The sequence below is a fragment of the Manihot esculenta genome, chromosome 13 (genome assembly GCF_001659605.2).
Source record: "Manihot esculenta cultivar AM560-2 chromosome 13, M.esculenta_v8, whole genome shotgun sequence".
NCBI classification, from domain to species: Eukaryota; Viridiplantae; Streptophyta; class Magnoliopsida; order Malpighiales; family Euphorbiaceae; genus Manihot; species Manihot esculenta.
The window spans coordinates 11,200,092-11,217,039 of record NC_035173.2 but is presented as its reverse complement, the minus strand read 5'-3'; the positions used below and the strand labels follow the sequence as shown (position 1 = coordinate 11,217,039).

General features: G+C 37.0%; 2 protein-coding genes across 2 annotated transcripts; one reads left to right on the top strand and one right to left on the bottom strand.

Moving 5' to 3' along the window:
- Positions 1-222: 222 nt before the first annotated feature.
- On the top strand, positions 223-2,428 carry LOC110629728 (scarecrow-like protein 32). The gene has a single exon (XM_021776822.2). It carries the CDS (start codon positions 566-568, stop codon positions 1,892-1,894), a length of 1,329 nt encoding a protein of 442 aa, XP_021632514.2. The 5' UTR covers positions 223-565; the 3' UTR covers positions 1,895-2,428.
- Positions 2,429-11,799: 9,371 nt separating this feature from the next.
- On the bottom strand, positions 11,800-13,367 carry LOC110602062 (cell surface glycoprotein 1-like). The gene is made up of 3 exons (XM_043949329.1): positions 12,720-13,367; positions 12,443-12,533; positions 11,800-12,035 (listed from the first exon to the last, which is right to left on the bottom strand). Exons 1-3 carry the CDS (start codon positions 13,365-13,367, stop codon positions 11,800-11,802), a joined length of 975 nt encoding a protein of 324 aa, XP_043805264.1.
- Between the last annotated feature and the right edge of the window lie 3,581 nt (positions 13,368-16,948).

The following is a 16,948-nucleotide window of genomic DNA, read 5'->3' as shown; positions in this document are numbered from 1 at the left end:
GATACATGTACACTAATTATTTTTTAGAGGTGATGCAAAAATTATTCATCCAAATATAAAAATAAAAGAGAGGTACAAATTAATTCTAACTATACATATGCTAACCCTGATACTGTTGTTATTTTATTGTAATCTCAAGGTACTTTAAGTTCAAATTTTTGTTTCATATTATCTGGGTAATCATTGAAGAATGATGTTTCCTTTCTCCACTATATATATGGTTCAAGTAGCAGACTCAAAGCCATTCCTTCTCTCTGTCTCTCTCCAAGTAACCAAAATCATTTGACAAAAACCAAAAATTATGCATAGATTTGCAAGTTACAGATCCCATATTTTCTTAAAAATGGGAGAATTAAAATCTATAACTAGATAAACCCTAGCTCTGCAATCCGATCCACTGCTGTATAACCGACGCGTGTCAAATGAACAACTCAGAAAGGCCTCCCTTCTCATCTTCCTATTAATTTCCTTGAAGGTTTCAGACTTCCATGCACGTTAAAGCAACAACAAACCCTAATAGTTTTATCTCCTTAATTTTCCTTTCTCTTTGAGTTTTCTCTCAGCCATGAAAACTGAACTAAGAGCAAACACAACTACATCCATTCCTCTTCAAAACTCCAGCCTTTTCACCAACCCTCAAAGTTCTCTCTCAGGTGCTCTTCAAGGGTGTCTTGGTAGTCTTGATGGAGCATGCATAGAGAAACTACTGCTTCACTGCGCAAGTGCCCTTGAGAACAACGATGTGACTTTGGCTCAACAAGTGATGTGGGTGCTCAATAATGTTGCTTCTTTGGTGGGTGATCCTAACCAAAGGCTCACTTCTTGGTTTCTAAGGGCACTTATCTCTAGGTCATCGAAAGTTTGTCCTGCAGCGACTAATTTTGATGGTAGCAGCACAATCCAAAGGAGACAAATGAGTGTGACTGAGCTTGCCGGGTATGTTGATCTAATCCCTTGGCACAGGTTTGGTTTTTGTGCATCAAATAGCGCAATTTTGAAGGCAATTGAAGGCTGCCCAAAAGTTCATATCTTAGATTTTAGCATCACTCACTGTATGCAGTGGCCTACTCTCATAGATGCTTTGGCCAAAAGGCCAGAAGGGCCACCTTCACTTAGAATCACCGTGCCATCTTGTAGGCCACCAGTTCCTCCTTTGCTAAATGTATCAACTGAAGAAGTTGGTCTTCGTTTGGGCAATTTCGCTAAGTTTAGGGATGTCCCATTTGAATTCAATGTGATTGATGACCCATGTTCTTCCTCCATATCAACTGAAATTATGAGCGAAGAATCCTCTGGTTTCTACTTTGAGTCATTATTGAATCACTTGACTCCTTTGCTAGACCTTAGGGACGATGAGGCCTTGGTAATAAACTGCCAAAATTGGCTGCGATATTTGTCGGATGACCAAAATGGAAGAGTGCAAGACTCTTCTCTACGCGATGATTTTCTTTGTCTCATTAAAAGCCTTAATCCTTGTATTATACTTGTCGTCGATGAGGATTGTGATTTAAGTGCACCAAGTCTCACTTCCAGGATTACTACTTGCTTCAATTATCTATGGATACCATTGGATGCCCTGGAAACTTTCCTTCCCAAAGATAGCTCCCAAAGGATTGAATATGAATCTGATATTGGTCACAAAATTGAAAATATCATCAGTTTTGATGGGTTCCAAAGGATGGAAAGATTAGAATCTGGCATTAAACTATCACAAAGGATGAAGAACGCTGGCTTTTTTAGCGTTCAATTCTGTGAAGAGACTGTTAGAGAAGTAAAGTCTTTGTTAGATGAACATGCTAGTGGTTGGGGGATGAAAAGAGAAGAAGATATGTTAGTGCTCACATGGAAGGGTCACAATTCAGTATTTGCCACAGCTTGGGTCCCAGATGTCTAAAACGATTAAATGGTTGTGGACTGAAATGGCTTACAAGAAACTGGCTGGTTTGGGTGGATAATGAGATGGGTTTGGCTTGTTTTTACTTTAGATGTGGTCCAGCTGAAAAGGCAATGACAAAACAGAAACGTTTTCTCTCTTTGTCAAAAGGCTGCAAATGGCACGAGACAAGAAGCGAAACGTCAGCAAATTGAGAACGACCTTATTATGCTACCTTTGTTTTCGTGCTCTTTAGCTAATATTATCACTTGAGAAGCAAAAAGATAGATGTACATATATTGTCTTTATATGAGACAAAATTATCTATCATTTTGCTTTCTTTTCTTTTCGCAACCCCTCTTTGTTCTTCTACCTTTTGCTTTGGCAAGGTTTGGAAGTAAGTAAGCAGCTACCCCTTTTCTCAGTCATCATCACTGCTTTACATATATATATCTATGACTCGCATGAACTCATTCATCCTTTTACATAATAATTTCTATATGGGGTAACTTTGAGCATCAATAGCAAAAATATCCTGGATCGATTATCTAAATTTTATCAAAATGCATATCTCACATGCATATTTAGAGATTTTATATTTCGACCTTCGCTTAATAAAGCTTTTGTGTTTTTCCCTTTAAAAAGAATGACAGCTGGGTTGTATAATGCACTAGAAGTGGTGGCTCTTTTCTTTTACAATTCTTTCCATATCAAACTTTTGAATACATGGTATTGCATTCTAGTGTATCATAGGCAAAATACTCGCCTAGACTGGTTTCATATGAATCCACGGTAGTGTGAAATCATAGTGAGACCGATATAAAATCTCATATATTGATAATACGATTTATTTCTTTTTAACTTCAATTTAAGAGACGAAAAAGGAATTTATGTAGATCTAATCTAAGTGAGAATTGTCTCTACAATAGAGAAGAAGTTTTACAATATAATCATTGTACCTATAGAGTAATTTCTTTTTTTGAAAGACGTAATTTAACTAGATAAAATTAGCTAAACTATTAACGTATTAAGAGATTATAACATGAAAACTTGTTAGGTTTAATTCAATGGTATTGTAACTGTTTATCCTCGGTAAGATAATGAATTATTTACTTTAAATATAATTAGAGTCAAATTATCAAAGAGATTATCTTAAATATATTTATTAGAGACTCGTAAAAGTTTGATATGAATTTAAATTTAATTTAATAATAAATACCTTCAAGAAAGAAAATTTCAATCTCAATCCATATACATATTTTAAATGATTGTTAAGCTCATCACCTAGCAAAAGTGGCAGACAACGTTTAATTTGAAAGGTGTAATTTCTGCTGGCTTCTGTTTCCTCCTCATTACTTTTATGCTTACTCTTTGATCTGCCTTTCATCACGAAAATTCTCACTACATCAAAATATATATAATAATCTATATACTCAATCAATTCAAATATAAACTTCATTTTTTGAGTGAAAGTTATTTATAGAAAAAATATTTTCAGCATTTTTAGTGTTTGAACCATTCAGAAAAATCAATAAATAATAAATATTTTTTTGGTATTTTGAGAAAATAAGTCATTTTATTAAGAAAATAACATTTTCTTTTCAAAAGATGAAATTATTTACAGACTTTGAAAACTTTTTTACACTATTTATTAATTTTATAATACAGGTTAGTTTTTAATAGTATAATATATAAAAGTGAAAAATAATTTTTGAAAAATAAATCCCTTATAAATTATTTTTCGTAAAATAAATAAAGTTTTAAGAAATCAAATTTTATAATATGCAATATCATATTTTGAAGTTATTGATTTACTGAAAATATATGTTGGTTATTAATTAAGTTTTTTTTCATAAATAGGTTATTATAATATAACTGGACTTATGGAGTGCATGATACGATGTTAGGGTTTACCATTGTTGGTTTTTCTCTGCTAGTATAAATAGAATTAAGTATAGTTAACTTCATATAATTCCTCTGAAAAATATAAAATTAAAAGAAAATATTTAATCTGGTAAATGAATTGGAATATTAATGATATAGGAGTGGTGTTAATTAAGAACGTTTGATATATATAGATGATCCTAAAAAAAATGAAAACAATGGAACGAGACTCGAATATCGGGAAGCCAAATAGGACCACCTTGCATTCGTTCACATGAGGAGTAGTCAATTTCATCCACAACATGTCCAGCTAATAGGATAGATCAATACGGACTTCAGGATGTGGTAGCTGAGTCCTCATCTAAGACACGGTTTTAAATTTCTTTTTTCAAGACATACTCTTTTCGTTTTTTTTTTTTTTTTTTGATAAATAAGAATTTTATTCAGGAAAAATTTAATATAAACACATCCTTTTTAAATTCCCATCATCAGGTTTTATCAAATATATCTTTGATAGGACGTGACATGCTAAATGAAAAAATTTAAAGAAAGATAACATAAAAAACACAAACCAAAAAGACAAGGAACAAACCAAAATATCCCGTAGGATAACAACCCTAGAGCCTTGCTACCAAAACTTCAGATGACTTATACCTTGTTCCATTGAATTCTCTTTCAGTTAATACTAAGCATAATACTTCCGCTCCAATCGTTCAAATAATTTTTGGACTTCTTTTAGCATTGGATTTAAAATAGTTAAACTAAATTATTTCAGTAGTTTTAAGTTTGATTATTTATATAATATTATTATGTTATTAATCTAATTTATTTCTTAAAAATTTTTCTTTTTTAAAAATAATCTTCGTACGTTTTTCCTCGTATATTGAATATTCTCTCATCTCACTAGGTTAGAAGGATTACACCTATATCTTTTTAATATAAATACATGAAAGACACTGTTAATTTGTTATAACCCTAGTGATAAAGCTAAATGATAAGCAATTAGTCCTCCTCTCTAAAATCTCACAAGGTCCTTCTTTGATTTTTCAAGATCATAAAAAAATATATGGTAGCAGAAAATAAATCTTGAATGTCCAAAGAAAGACAAGAAACCATCAAACAACTGCTTTCTTGAATTAATGGTGTAATTTTTTTTTACTTTCGGGAGATTAAATTCTTGATTTCATAATTTTTTTTTAAACTGGATCATTGCAATTACAATAATTCAAATTGATTACCTTCGATAATAATTCACGTGAGTACAAAAGGACAAGAACTTTCAAAGAATATCAACAACAGTCAAATTTCCTAGGAAGGAAATAGGAGAGGGAGAAATTTTTAGAAAATTTTTTTTTGTATTGGCACACCTTATTGTTTCCGCCATAAGAAGGTTTATATAGCCTCTTTGGGTTGATTCTTCTCCTAACTTAATCTATATTTTACTCTCAAATTGACTGATCATTTAATTAAGTAATTGGATCCAATTAATTAATATGTCTCATTATAATTATATTAATTTAAAGGCTAATGACTGAAAAAGTCTAAACATTTACATCATTTTCATTTTAATCCAAACGTTTAAATTTTGGATGAATTTGCTTAATATTTACATTTGGATATAGTTTTGGTCAATTTTCAAAATTAAAATGTGAGAATTTAAATGGCATGACACATATAATATTTTATTATTTTTTAGATATAAATTAATTTCACATATAAAAATAATATTAATTCACATTTAACTATACTCAACTGATATATTATCTACTGTTAAATTATGCAGTTCATACCTTTATCATTATTGTTGCAAAACAAAATCTATCACTGTTAAAAGTATGGAATGCATATTTAACAATTGGATTGCTTATTTAATTTTGAAAAATGATTAAAATTATACTCAAATACAATATTGGATCAATTCAATAAAATTTAAACGTTTGAATTAAAATATAAAATGATGCAAACGTTGTACCTTTTCCAGCCAATTAGTCTAATTTAAAAGCCCAACACTTAAACACTTTTAATCAATACTTACTATAATGGACTTGACTAATTAATTTTCTCTTTTGATTAGGCGTATAGATATCTCATGCCAATATTTACATTCTTATGTTTATCTTGAGTTCTTATTCCCATATGTGTGGTCCATTGGATTTTTGGAACATTGTGGTTGCACATAATTTATTTTATAGTTGAAGAGAAATGCTCTTGAAATTTAAATAGCAAAACTCTAGAGAAATGTTCTTGAAATTTCTTCCTAAAAGAGTTTGATTTGAATATTTTCAATGAAATAACTCTCTTAATTTGCTTCCTAAAGGGGATGGAGATTCTCTGATCTTTGGAAGAGGTCATGTCGTGAAATCTGGACTAAAACGCGTGAGATCGCACACTTTTTAATGGAAAGATTTGAAATCATTTCTTTTTCCGCCTCATGTATGCTTCTATTGCTATTCGGAGGTTTGCTCAGAGACTTGGGTAAATTTTTGGTCAAGTTTGTTAAGCTACTGCATATAATCAACTTCGTTTCTCATTGATTTTGTCTCATCTTTTCTATTCTTTATTTTTCTGCAAAAACATGAAAAAATATGCTAAATTAATAGAAAATCACTTAGATCGGTGATAGAGAAGAATGAGAATATATGCTAAATTTGTGCTCTATCAAATTTCCCCACACTTGAAGCATGCTTGACCTCAAGCATTCTAACAATTTAGATCATCAACTCCACTCTTTTATCTAAACTTTTAGATTGAAGTACAACAACATATCAATATGCATATAACTAATAATCCCAGTAGTCACATTGCAAACAATAATTCCAACAAAATCTTTGACATAAATGGGAGAACTGAAGATATTAATACTCAATCACACAAATAATCAAGTAGCATTCATGGAATAGTCACTAGATCTTACCTTAGCCAATTCTATTATTATTTAAACTAGTTCTTAAGTCTAAAAATAAGGTGTCCAAAACTTTTTATTTATTATTTATGAACATTTATTCATCTCTTCCTTGTAATGTTACCACTCATTTGACGCGAAGGTATATATTTGTGATACTCACCTCTGGTTACTCAATTGGTGACAATTTTATATATTACTAGCACTACTCATGGTCACTTAACCAGCGAAGTAGATATATTTTATGCTTTTTTTTAAATAATTTTTTTGTACATTGAACACCTTATTTCTTTGATAAAAGTTCTAGAAAAATTAACAATTCATAGCTTTAGCACATCCTAGTTATACTCCACTAGTGCTTAATCATGCAAGTACATACATCTTATTCAAGATCAACTATTTATACTTCAAGATAATTATCAAAGACTATTGTAAGTAATGTGAAAATCGAGACAATTATCCACATAAATACTAACATACTCTTTATGATTCAATCCAAATTTCTAAGAATTCAAAAGCGAGTGAAACAATCAAATTGCAATGCTTAATCAAAATTCCTACTAAAATGCATAAAAAGAAAGTAAAAGGAAATGCATGAAAGTTGAAAATTAAAAAAATGCAGAATAAAACAAGAAAATGCAGCATATATAATTTTTCTCCCCCATACTTGACCAATATATTGCCTTTAATGTGTATAAAAATAAAAAGTTATATAAAGAGAGTTAGAACAATACTCCCCTGAATAAGTTGATATGGACAAGGCATAAGTCAGGGCTCAAGTAATTGGTGCAGAAAAAGAGATCCCAACATGATAAAGCAAGAAATGTAACATGCCTTTTGCATTGGCTATATTCCATCATATTGCTTCCTTGTACTCATGAAGTAACATGATTAGTTTCTTCTCCTTTAAGTGAAGTGTGTCTCCAGCCCCTAGGTATGAATTTTGTAGGTGATTGGGTAGCAGGCTTAACTCCAATTCAAGTGCCTTCAGATGGCTGTAACTATGAGTTAGATTTGGGCCAATCTTCGAGCAAGCTTGGTTGGTCTAGAGGTTGTGCAGAACCTAAAGAATAAACTGTTTCTTTGATTTCAGCATCTGTCTTGGAATTTTGATCCTCAAAATTGCCCGTGGCTGGAGTTCTACATAAAACAGCATTTAACTTGTCAACATGACTAAACTCAAATGCATTTTGGCTTAAAGTCATAAGAACATCAATACCATCACCTTTAGTTATATCACTAGGAAATTTTAAAGAATCACAAACATAAAATTTAATCACTTTTCCATCAAATTCATAATGAGTGTACCATCATGTACATCAATTTTAGTCCTAGTCATACTAAGAAAAGGCCTACCCAATAAAATATCAGATGTAATATTAATTTTATCCTCTTTCATATCAATGATGTAAAAATTTGCAAGAAAAAACTAACCCATCAACTTAGACTAAGATATCTTACAAAAAACCTTTAAGATAAATAATTGACCTATCAGCAAGTTGGATGACAATACTTATTTTCTTTAAGGGACCACCATTCAATGAATTATAAATGGACAAAGACATGATATTAATTGAGACTCCAAGATCATACATAGCCTTTTTAAATCCAACATTACCAATAGTACAAGAAATAACAAATATATCTCTATCATTGTATCTAAGAGGTAATTTCCTTTGAATAACTGTAGAAATATTTTCCTCCACACTTACCTTTTCATTCTCGGAAAACTTATTCTTTTTGAAGCAAAATTCTCTCAAAAATTTTGCATATTTAGGCATTTGCTTAATAATATCAAGTTAAAAAATATTTATCTCAACCTTGCAAAAAGTCTCTTGAATTTCTTTTTACTTTTCTTCTTTCTTAGATTTAGCAAACCTCTCGGGAATGGATGGTGAAATGATAAATTTCTCTTGCTGGTTTGTTTTTACAATAAGTTTTCTCCCTTTTTCTGCAGAATTTCTGCAGGTCTGTCACTGAGATTTGCCCAAATCTTTATCCTCGTAGAACTGTCTACAACTCTTTTTCACTCCTCAAAGTTATTGCACTTATATTTTACTTTGAATTGACTACTATTTGAGATGGTAGCTTTCCTTGGGACTCTAATCTACTTATGGATGTAGCCATTTGGCTCATTTAATTTTCTAAACTATACACATAATTAGGAAGAGACTTAATAATATCTTTAAGAGGCATATCTTGCTTTTGAGGAGGTGCTTGTTGAGAATAATGATGCTGAAAATTTTGAAAATTATTGGACCTTGCATAGCTGAAATTGGGATGATCCCTCCGTCCTGGATTGTATGTGTTGGAGTAAGAGACATACCTCCTTTTTTGTCGATGCCCCCTCAAAGCTTTCCATGGCATTGACATGTTATTGATCTTCTTGGAGTGTGAGGCACATATCTGTTGGAAGTCCATAAATTGCACAAATACCACTGATAGGCGGTTGTCGAAGCCGTCAAAAATAAACCTATTAAACAATCAACAATAAACTTGTAGATAGTGGCAATAGGGTCGAACCACAGGGAATTGACACTAAAGATCTTCCTAATAATAACCAAGATGAGTAAATAACAAATAATTAAAAGATGGGGGTTTGATTTGATGATAGCAAAAGAAAGCAATAATTTAAATAGATGAGAATTTCAATGAGAAAGAGATTCTAGCTGAAGTGTGAGTCTAATTCAGTTTGTTCAGAATTGATCATTGATTATTAAAGACTCCTATTTGATTTCAATAAATCAGTTTTGGTTGTGGAAGACGCTTCTCACAATCCAAATTCTTCCTTAGTTCTAGTTTGATTAGGAAACGTTCGCTAATCAAACACTAATCAACAAGTTGCCAAGGAACGTCCTTGGGGCATTGTAGCATCGAACAACTGTTGATTGCATTAAGACTTAGAAAAACCCAATTCTATCCTTGCCAACCGCGTGGTCAAGTTTAGATTATGCAACTTAATTAAATGTGTATTTGAACAACCTAAGCAATTACGGACCTAAATCATTCAAACAATATTACTTAAGCAATTTAAAAGCAATGGGCCCTTATTGATTCTAAAAGCAAAGTAATAATTATGGAAAAGATCAGTTTGCATAAATATTGAAACAAACAAGAGTTCAACAATGGAGTATTAAACCTCCCAATTCATCACAAATCTGAATATTCTCAACTTCAACTAGAAAATAATGAATTTAGCCACTCATGGTGACTAAAATACACAAAAAGATTAAAAGAAGAGAAAAGGGAAAAGTTGCAGAGCTTCTGGCGAAGGGGAGAGTATGCTGAATTGCTATCTCCATAATGCCTTTGCTGGTTTTGAGACTACCCTTTTATAGCTGAAGAATTGTCTAGGGTTTTGAAATCCCTTTTTGATTTGATGTTGGACTCCTCTTTTGATGTTGAATTTAATTGCAATTGGATTTCCTTGGATGAGAAGTTCTTTCGTGGCTCTTGGATAAGTGTTGGTAGTGATTGGATTGGATTTGGACTTCTGAAAATTCGGATTTCTGTTTGCTGTCCATTTTCCCGCTCTACTGTAATTTTCTGCTATCAAAGTGATTTGCCCGGCGATTTGACCAGTTTCTTGGGCAAATCACTGGGCAAATCGCTTCTCTGTGAGTCAGTCCTCTATGCCTCTGCGAGTGATTTGGCCAGTGATTCTCGATTGTCTTGGTCAAATCGCTTGCCCATGTCACTGCTGTCTGTTGCCTCTGGGTATCTGTTTTAGCTTGATCTGGGCAGTGATTGGAGCAGATTTTTGGGCAAATCACTGGGCAAATCATCCTTTTGCAAATTTTCTGCACTTTTTCTCCCATTTTCCAGATTCTTCCTTTTCTGTAAAAACAAGATAAAAACCATAAATTAAGCTAGAAAATGTGTAAATAAGCAATAAAAGAGATAATAAAAATGTGGCTAAATTGTGCTTGATCAAATACCCCCACACCTAGCTTTTTGCTTGTCCTCAAGCAACAAATAACTTAGCCAATCAAGCCCCTTTTCCTTAGAGCCTAAGTACCACTTAATCAGCTCCCCCTAGACTCCTAATCTGAATTATCACAGTATAGAGTACATGCACTAAGGTCATCCTCTCCTTTCCTTGTTTCCTTTCACCTACCATGGTCAAGAGAAAGGTTTTTGAATCAATCATGCTTATTCCTTTATGTTAGTTTTAATGCAACCCCTAGGAGTGACCTGCCACCTTCTCTCTTTCTCCTTTTTATTTATATTTTTATTTTCAGCAGCACTTATTCTTATTCTTGCCTGAAAAAGTCACTAACCTTTTTACGCGATTGTGTACATGGGTGATACACCCCCGGTTACTCAGTTAGTCACTTGTTCAAGTGGCTACTAGCTCTGTTCATAGTCTAGACCATCGAAACTTATTTGCTTGAAAAAATTACTGACCTTTTTACGCGATTGTGTGCATGGGTGATACACCCCCGGTTACTCAGTCAGTTACTTCTCCAAGTGGCTATTAGGCTCAGTTCATAGTCTTAGACCATTGGAACAAGTTTGTGATTTGTGCTTTGTGCTGGTTTTTCATGATAATTTGGGCAAATCAGCTCATAGGGAGTTACACTCACTTTGTGATTGCATGTATTTGTATTTTAATTTCCCTTGACCACAACAAGTTTAAGGGTTCAATTCAAGTAAAGAACTTCCTAAGTGAAGGTAGCATACTGTGAGTAATTCAACTAAGGCTTAGAGGGGTGGCCAATCAATGGGGTCATGAGATAAGGGCACTCTTTCAACCTTGTTATTTATGTTGAGTAAAGCAACTAGCTACAAAATTCTGTGTGTGTGTGCTAGGAGTGTGAAAAAAAAATTCTGGTGTGTGCAAAAAGGGGTAAAAAAAAACAAAAAGAAACAAAAAGAAATCAAAAGGATTGACAGATCAAAAGAATGGAATAAAGACTCTCCAGTACCCCCACACCTATCCCACATATTGTCCTCAATGTGTAAGTATATATATAAAAGAATGAAAAAGGAAAGGGAAAGAGATTTCCTGGCCTGGGGGTGATTTGACCAGTGACTTGAGCAAGTACTGGGCAAATTACTGGGCAGATCGCTATCAGTGACGGTGCTGGGGCAGAAAGTGGTCCACCAGCAGGTTCAACAAGTGCTCCATCCTCTGCATTTAGTCCTCAATCCTACTGAGACGAGCCTCGACTGTCTGGTTGGGGGCTTCGTCTTCGTGTGGCTGAGGAGCATCCTGCTGAGGGGCTGCTGGTGGTGGCTCATTTGCTGGTCCTTGGCCTATTGCCTGGGTTGCCTCATTTACTGGTTCTGTGGTGGAGGCTGGCTGCTGTGTGCTGGTGCTTATGGTGACTTTCTTCCTTCTGAAAACACGCTCATGGCGTGGCGTTACTGGACCTGCAGGTGCAATAGAAAAAAATCCCCCACCTTACAAAGCAACCCCATATCATCCAATGTGCGTAAGTCCAAGGGGGTTGTTTTGGGGGTGGGGGAGAGGTCAGTATATGCGGGGTGCAATAGCTTGAGATTCACTGCAATGGCAGTGATCAAAGGACCAAAAATCAAGGGCCTATTATATTGTATAATGCTGGATAGTTGGGTGGCAACCCAATATCCAAGATGTATTTTCCTGCCCCTGTGCATGCACCAAAGGAAATACAACTCAGTTCTGGTCAGGATGTTGGAGGCATCCTTCCTCCCAGAGAATGTGTAGGCCAGGTATCTGTGAAGGTATTTCAGACTGGGGTTGCTGAGGTATAGGTCCTTGGACCTAGTGGGTGAGTATGAGTCAGGTGGATTATCACTGAGTTCCAAGTACGCAGAGTTTTGATCAAACTCAGCAGGGAAGTCCCAGGTTGACTGTGGGCATTCACAGCCCATGGCTATGGCGAACTCCTGCAGGGATAAGCGAAATTGCTTCCCCAACAATCTAAATCCAATGGTGCCAGGTGTGTGTATGTTGTGCATGGCAGGTTTATCAAAATAAAATGTGGTGAAAAACTCCTGTGTGAGTTCCAGGAAGGATGGCATGCGCAGGAGGAAGAAAGTGTCCCAGCCAATAGCAGAAATTAGAGAACGTACCTGGGAATGTAGTTTCAGTGCTCCAAGGGTGGCATGATGGATATACTTACCTGGATGATATGGTAAGGATGAAATTTTAAGCAGCCTGGTGCGTTCAGAAATTTTGTTGAATGTCAGTGCTTTGACGATGTGATCTGGGTGTGTTGGCCTGGGCAAATTGCTGGGCATATCACTGAGTGTGTCTGTGGGCACATCGCTAAGCACATTGCTTGGCATATGGCTGGGCACAGCGTTGGGCACATCATTGGGCACATCGCTGGTGGAATCAGTTGGCGCATCAGTGTCTTTGGCGATGGTAGGTTCCGGTTCTGGCTCGAACCTCGGTGGCGACTGAGTTCTTGGCCGTTTCTGGCTGTGGCCGGTGGGAGTGGTGGTTTCGGGGAACTTTTTGCCCTCAGGGCCTGCCGTCGGGGCTAATGTGGATGGCGGCGTTCTTGGCCGTTTCTTTTGCCGGCGATATATCTGGACGGCCGGTGAATCGGTGCGTCCTGTTCCTGTGCTTGTGGCCGGTGGTGTTTCGGCGCTGGCGGTGGCTGGTGGAAGGGCATCTTGCGCCTCGTCATCGCTGTCGGAAGGGACGGGTCTCGGAAGCCCTAATTTCTTCCACATGAACGGTCCGCCGGTGGCCTTCATCTTGATCCTTACCATGGTGCCGGTGGGTGAGTGGTGGTCGGAGAGGAAAGGAGAAATCTTGAAGAAGAAGAAGAGATAAAACAGTAGTTTAGCGTAAAGATTAAAAATAAAAGAAAAGACTACTTAAAGTGATTAGGGAATGTGATCTGCCCTGATCATTAAATGCTGGCCCTCTGGATTTATGACAGGGTGATTTGCCCAGTGATTTGGGTAAGCAGTGGGCAAATCACTTGGCCAGACCGCTTCTCCTTTGCAGTTGCTGGGCTGGTACTGTTCACGCCCTTTTCTGATGATGTGCTTGATTTTGCGATTGGACCGGTGATCTTGGTCAAATTATCTGGGCAATTGGGCAAATCACTGCCCCGATCACTTGTGACTATGGTACATTCAGTCGATTTTCCCGGCGATTTGAGCAAGTATTGGGCAAATCACTGGGCAAATCACTGCCTCTGGGCTGCCTCCCAGTAGCGCCCTGTTTTCTGTCTTGGGCTGGACTTCAGTGTCTTGCTCAGCAGTCTTGGGAAGGGGGATCCAAGGGAACCTCCTCCACAACATGGACAGTAAAACTTTCATAGAATCTCTTCAAACGATGCCCATTAACTTTGAAAACTTTGCTTGTTTGTGGGCTTCTAATGTCAACAGCTCCATGTGGATAAACATGCTCAACCAAAAATGGCCCAATCCACCTAGACCGAAGCTTTCCAGGGAATAATTTGAACCTGGAATCAAAGAGCAAAACCTTATCACCAACCTGGAAGTGTTTTCTGGAGATGTTCTTGTCATGGTAAGCTTTGGTCCTTGCTTTATAATCCCATGAAGCTTCATATGCATCACGCCGGATCTCCTCAAGCTCTTGAATCTGGAATTTTCTGTTAACTCCAGCTTCTTTTTCATCAAGATTACAGCTCTTCACAGCCCAATAGGCTTTATGTTCAAGTTCCACAGGTAGATGGCATGCTTTCCCATAAATCAGCCTATATGGAGACATCCCAATTGGAGTTTTGTATGCTGTTCTATATGCCCATAAGGCATCATTGAGGCGTGTACTCCAGTCCTTTCGATTTGGGCAGACCATTTTCTCCAAGATGGACTTGATCTCTCTATTTGACACTTCAGCCAGCCCATTGGTTTGAGGATGATAGGCAGTAGATGTTCTATGGATGACATGGTGCTTCTTGAGGAGAGTTTCTACTACCTTGTTGCAAAAATGGGTGCCTCGGTCACTGATCATGGCTTTGGGCAGTCCAAATCTTGAGAAAATGTGGGATTTTACAAAATCACACACTGTTTTTGCATCATCAGCTCTTGTTGCTTTGGCCTCAATCCACTTAGACACATAATCCACAGCAAGTAGTATGTAGGTGTTGCCAAAGGAAGGTGGGAATGGTCCCATGAAGTCAATGCCCCATATGTCAAAGATTTCACACACCATAATGGGTGCTTGTGGCATTTCACTTCTTTTGCCAAGGTTTCCCGTTTGTTGGCATCTTGCACATGACCTACAAAATAAATAAGCATCTCTAAATATGTTAGGCCAAAATAATCCACTTTCAAGGACTTTCAAGGCTGTCTTGCGTGGCCCAAAGTGACCTCCACAGCTGTAAGAGTGGCAGAAAGTTAGGACAGATGTGATCTCATGGTTTGGGATGCATCTCCTTATGACTTGGTCTGCACAATGCTTCCATAGGTAAGGCTCATCCCACACATAATACCTTGCCTCTTTCTTGATCTTGTCTCTTATGTGTTTGGGCAAATCAGTGGGCAAATCACCTATGGCAAGGAAGTTAACAATATCAGCATACCATGGTTCCTCTTCTTGGACAACAAAGAGGTGCTCATCGGGGAAGGTCTCATTGATGGGGCATGTCTCCATCTCGGTCAGAATTCTGCTGAGGTGATCAGCCACAAGGTTCTCCTTGCCTTTCTTGTCACGGATCTCCAAGTCAAACTCTTGTAACAGCAATATCCATCTCACCAGCCTAGGTTTGGACTCTTTTTTCTTGATTAAATACCTTAGTGCAGCATGATCTGAGTATATAATCACCTTTGTACCAAGTAGGTAGGGTCTAAACTTCTCCAATGCAAACACAACAGCCAGCAACTCTTTTTCCGTGGTGGAATAATTGCATTGTGCAGCATCTAGGGTGCGTGAGGCATAATGAATGACATGAGGAGAGTTACCTATGCGCTGTCCCAATACTGCACCTATAGCAAAGTTGCTGGCATCACACATGATCTCAAATGGAAGGGTCCAATCAGGTGGCTGGATGACTGGGGCAGAAATTAGGAGTGATTTGATCAAATCAAAGGCTGATTTGCAGCTGTCATCAAAGTTGAATGGTACATCCTGCTGTAACAATCTGCAAAGAGGCTGAGTTATTTTAGAAAAATCCTTGATAAACCTCCTGTAAAAACCAGCATGTCCAAGGAATGATCGAATCTCCCTAATGCTGGTTGGGTAGGGCAGATTTTTGATGGTGTCGATTTTGGCTTTGTCCACCTCAATTCCTTTTGCTGAAACAATATGGCCTAAGATTAAGCCATGGCTGACCATAAAGTGGCACTTCTCATAGTTGAGAACCAAGTTTGTCTCCAAACACCTTTGAAGTATCTTTTCCAAGTTGGCTAGGCATTCATGGAATGAGTTGCCATACACAGTAAAGTCATCCATGAAGACTTCAATGATCCTCTCCACATAGTCAGAAAAAATGCTCATCATGCACCTTTGGAAAGTGGCTGGTGCATTGCAAAGACCGAAGGGCATCCTCCTAAATGCGAATGTGCCAAATGGGCATGTGAAAGTGGTCTTCTCTTGGTCTTCTGGTGCAACGGGGATTTGATAAAATCCAGAATATCCATCAAGGAGGCAGTAATGGCTTTTTCCAGCAAGTCTCTCAAGCATTTGGTCCATGAAGGGCAAGGGAAAGTGGTCCTTCCTTGTGGCTGTGTTGAGCTTCCTGTAGTCCATGCAAACTCTCCACCCATTTTGTACACGAGTGGGTACTAGCTCTCCTTCAGAATTAGGGACAATGGTAATCCCGGTCTTCTTTGGTACCACATGGATGGGACTCACCCATTTACTGTCAGAAATGGGGTAGATTACCCCAATGTCTAGGAGCTTCACAATCTCCTTCTTTACAACCTCCATCATAGGTGGATTCAGCCTTCTTTGTGCCTCACGAACAGGTTTGCACTCATCCTCCATAAGTATCCGATGCATGCATGTTGAGGTGAGATACCCTTTATGTCCTCCAATGTCCACCCAATTGCCTTCTTGTGTTTCCTCAACACATCCAGGAGCTTTTCCTCTTCTTCTTGGCTGAGCTGGTTGGAGATGATTACTGGAAGTGTATTTCCAGCTCCCAAGTAGGCATATTTGAGGTGGTTAGGCAAGGGTTTCAGTTCTGGTGCATTTTCTGTCTGCTGGTTTTCTGTCTGCCTGCTGTCTGATTTGAGCTGTGATTTGAGCAGATTTTCTGGTGTTCTGGGCAAATCACTGGGCAAATCACCCACATCCAGCAAGTTACAACAGTCTGCTGTTTTGTCTTCTTCAGAGATGTTGCTGTCCACTTTTCCTTTCCTGCAAAGACCTTCAT

Coding starts and splice junctions, on each gene's coding strand:
- LOC110602062 (XM_043949329.1), bottom strand. CDS start 13,367: ATGGTAAGGATCAAGATGAAGGCCACCGGCGGACCGTTCATGTGGAAG. Junction 12,534..12,719: donor CACTGAAACTACATTCCCAG/GTACGTTCTCTA, acceptor TTATCCCTGCAG/GAGTTCGCCATAGCCATGGG. Junction 12,036..12,442: donor CTCTGCGTACTTGGAACTCA/GTGATAATCCAC, acceptor TTGCACCTGCAG/GTCCAGTAACGCCACGCCAT.
- LOC110629728 (XM_021776822.2), top strand. CDS start 566: ATGAAAACTGAACTAAGAGCAAACACAACTACATCCATTCCTCTTCAA.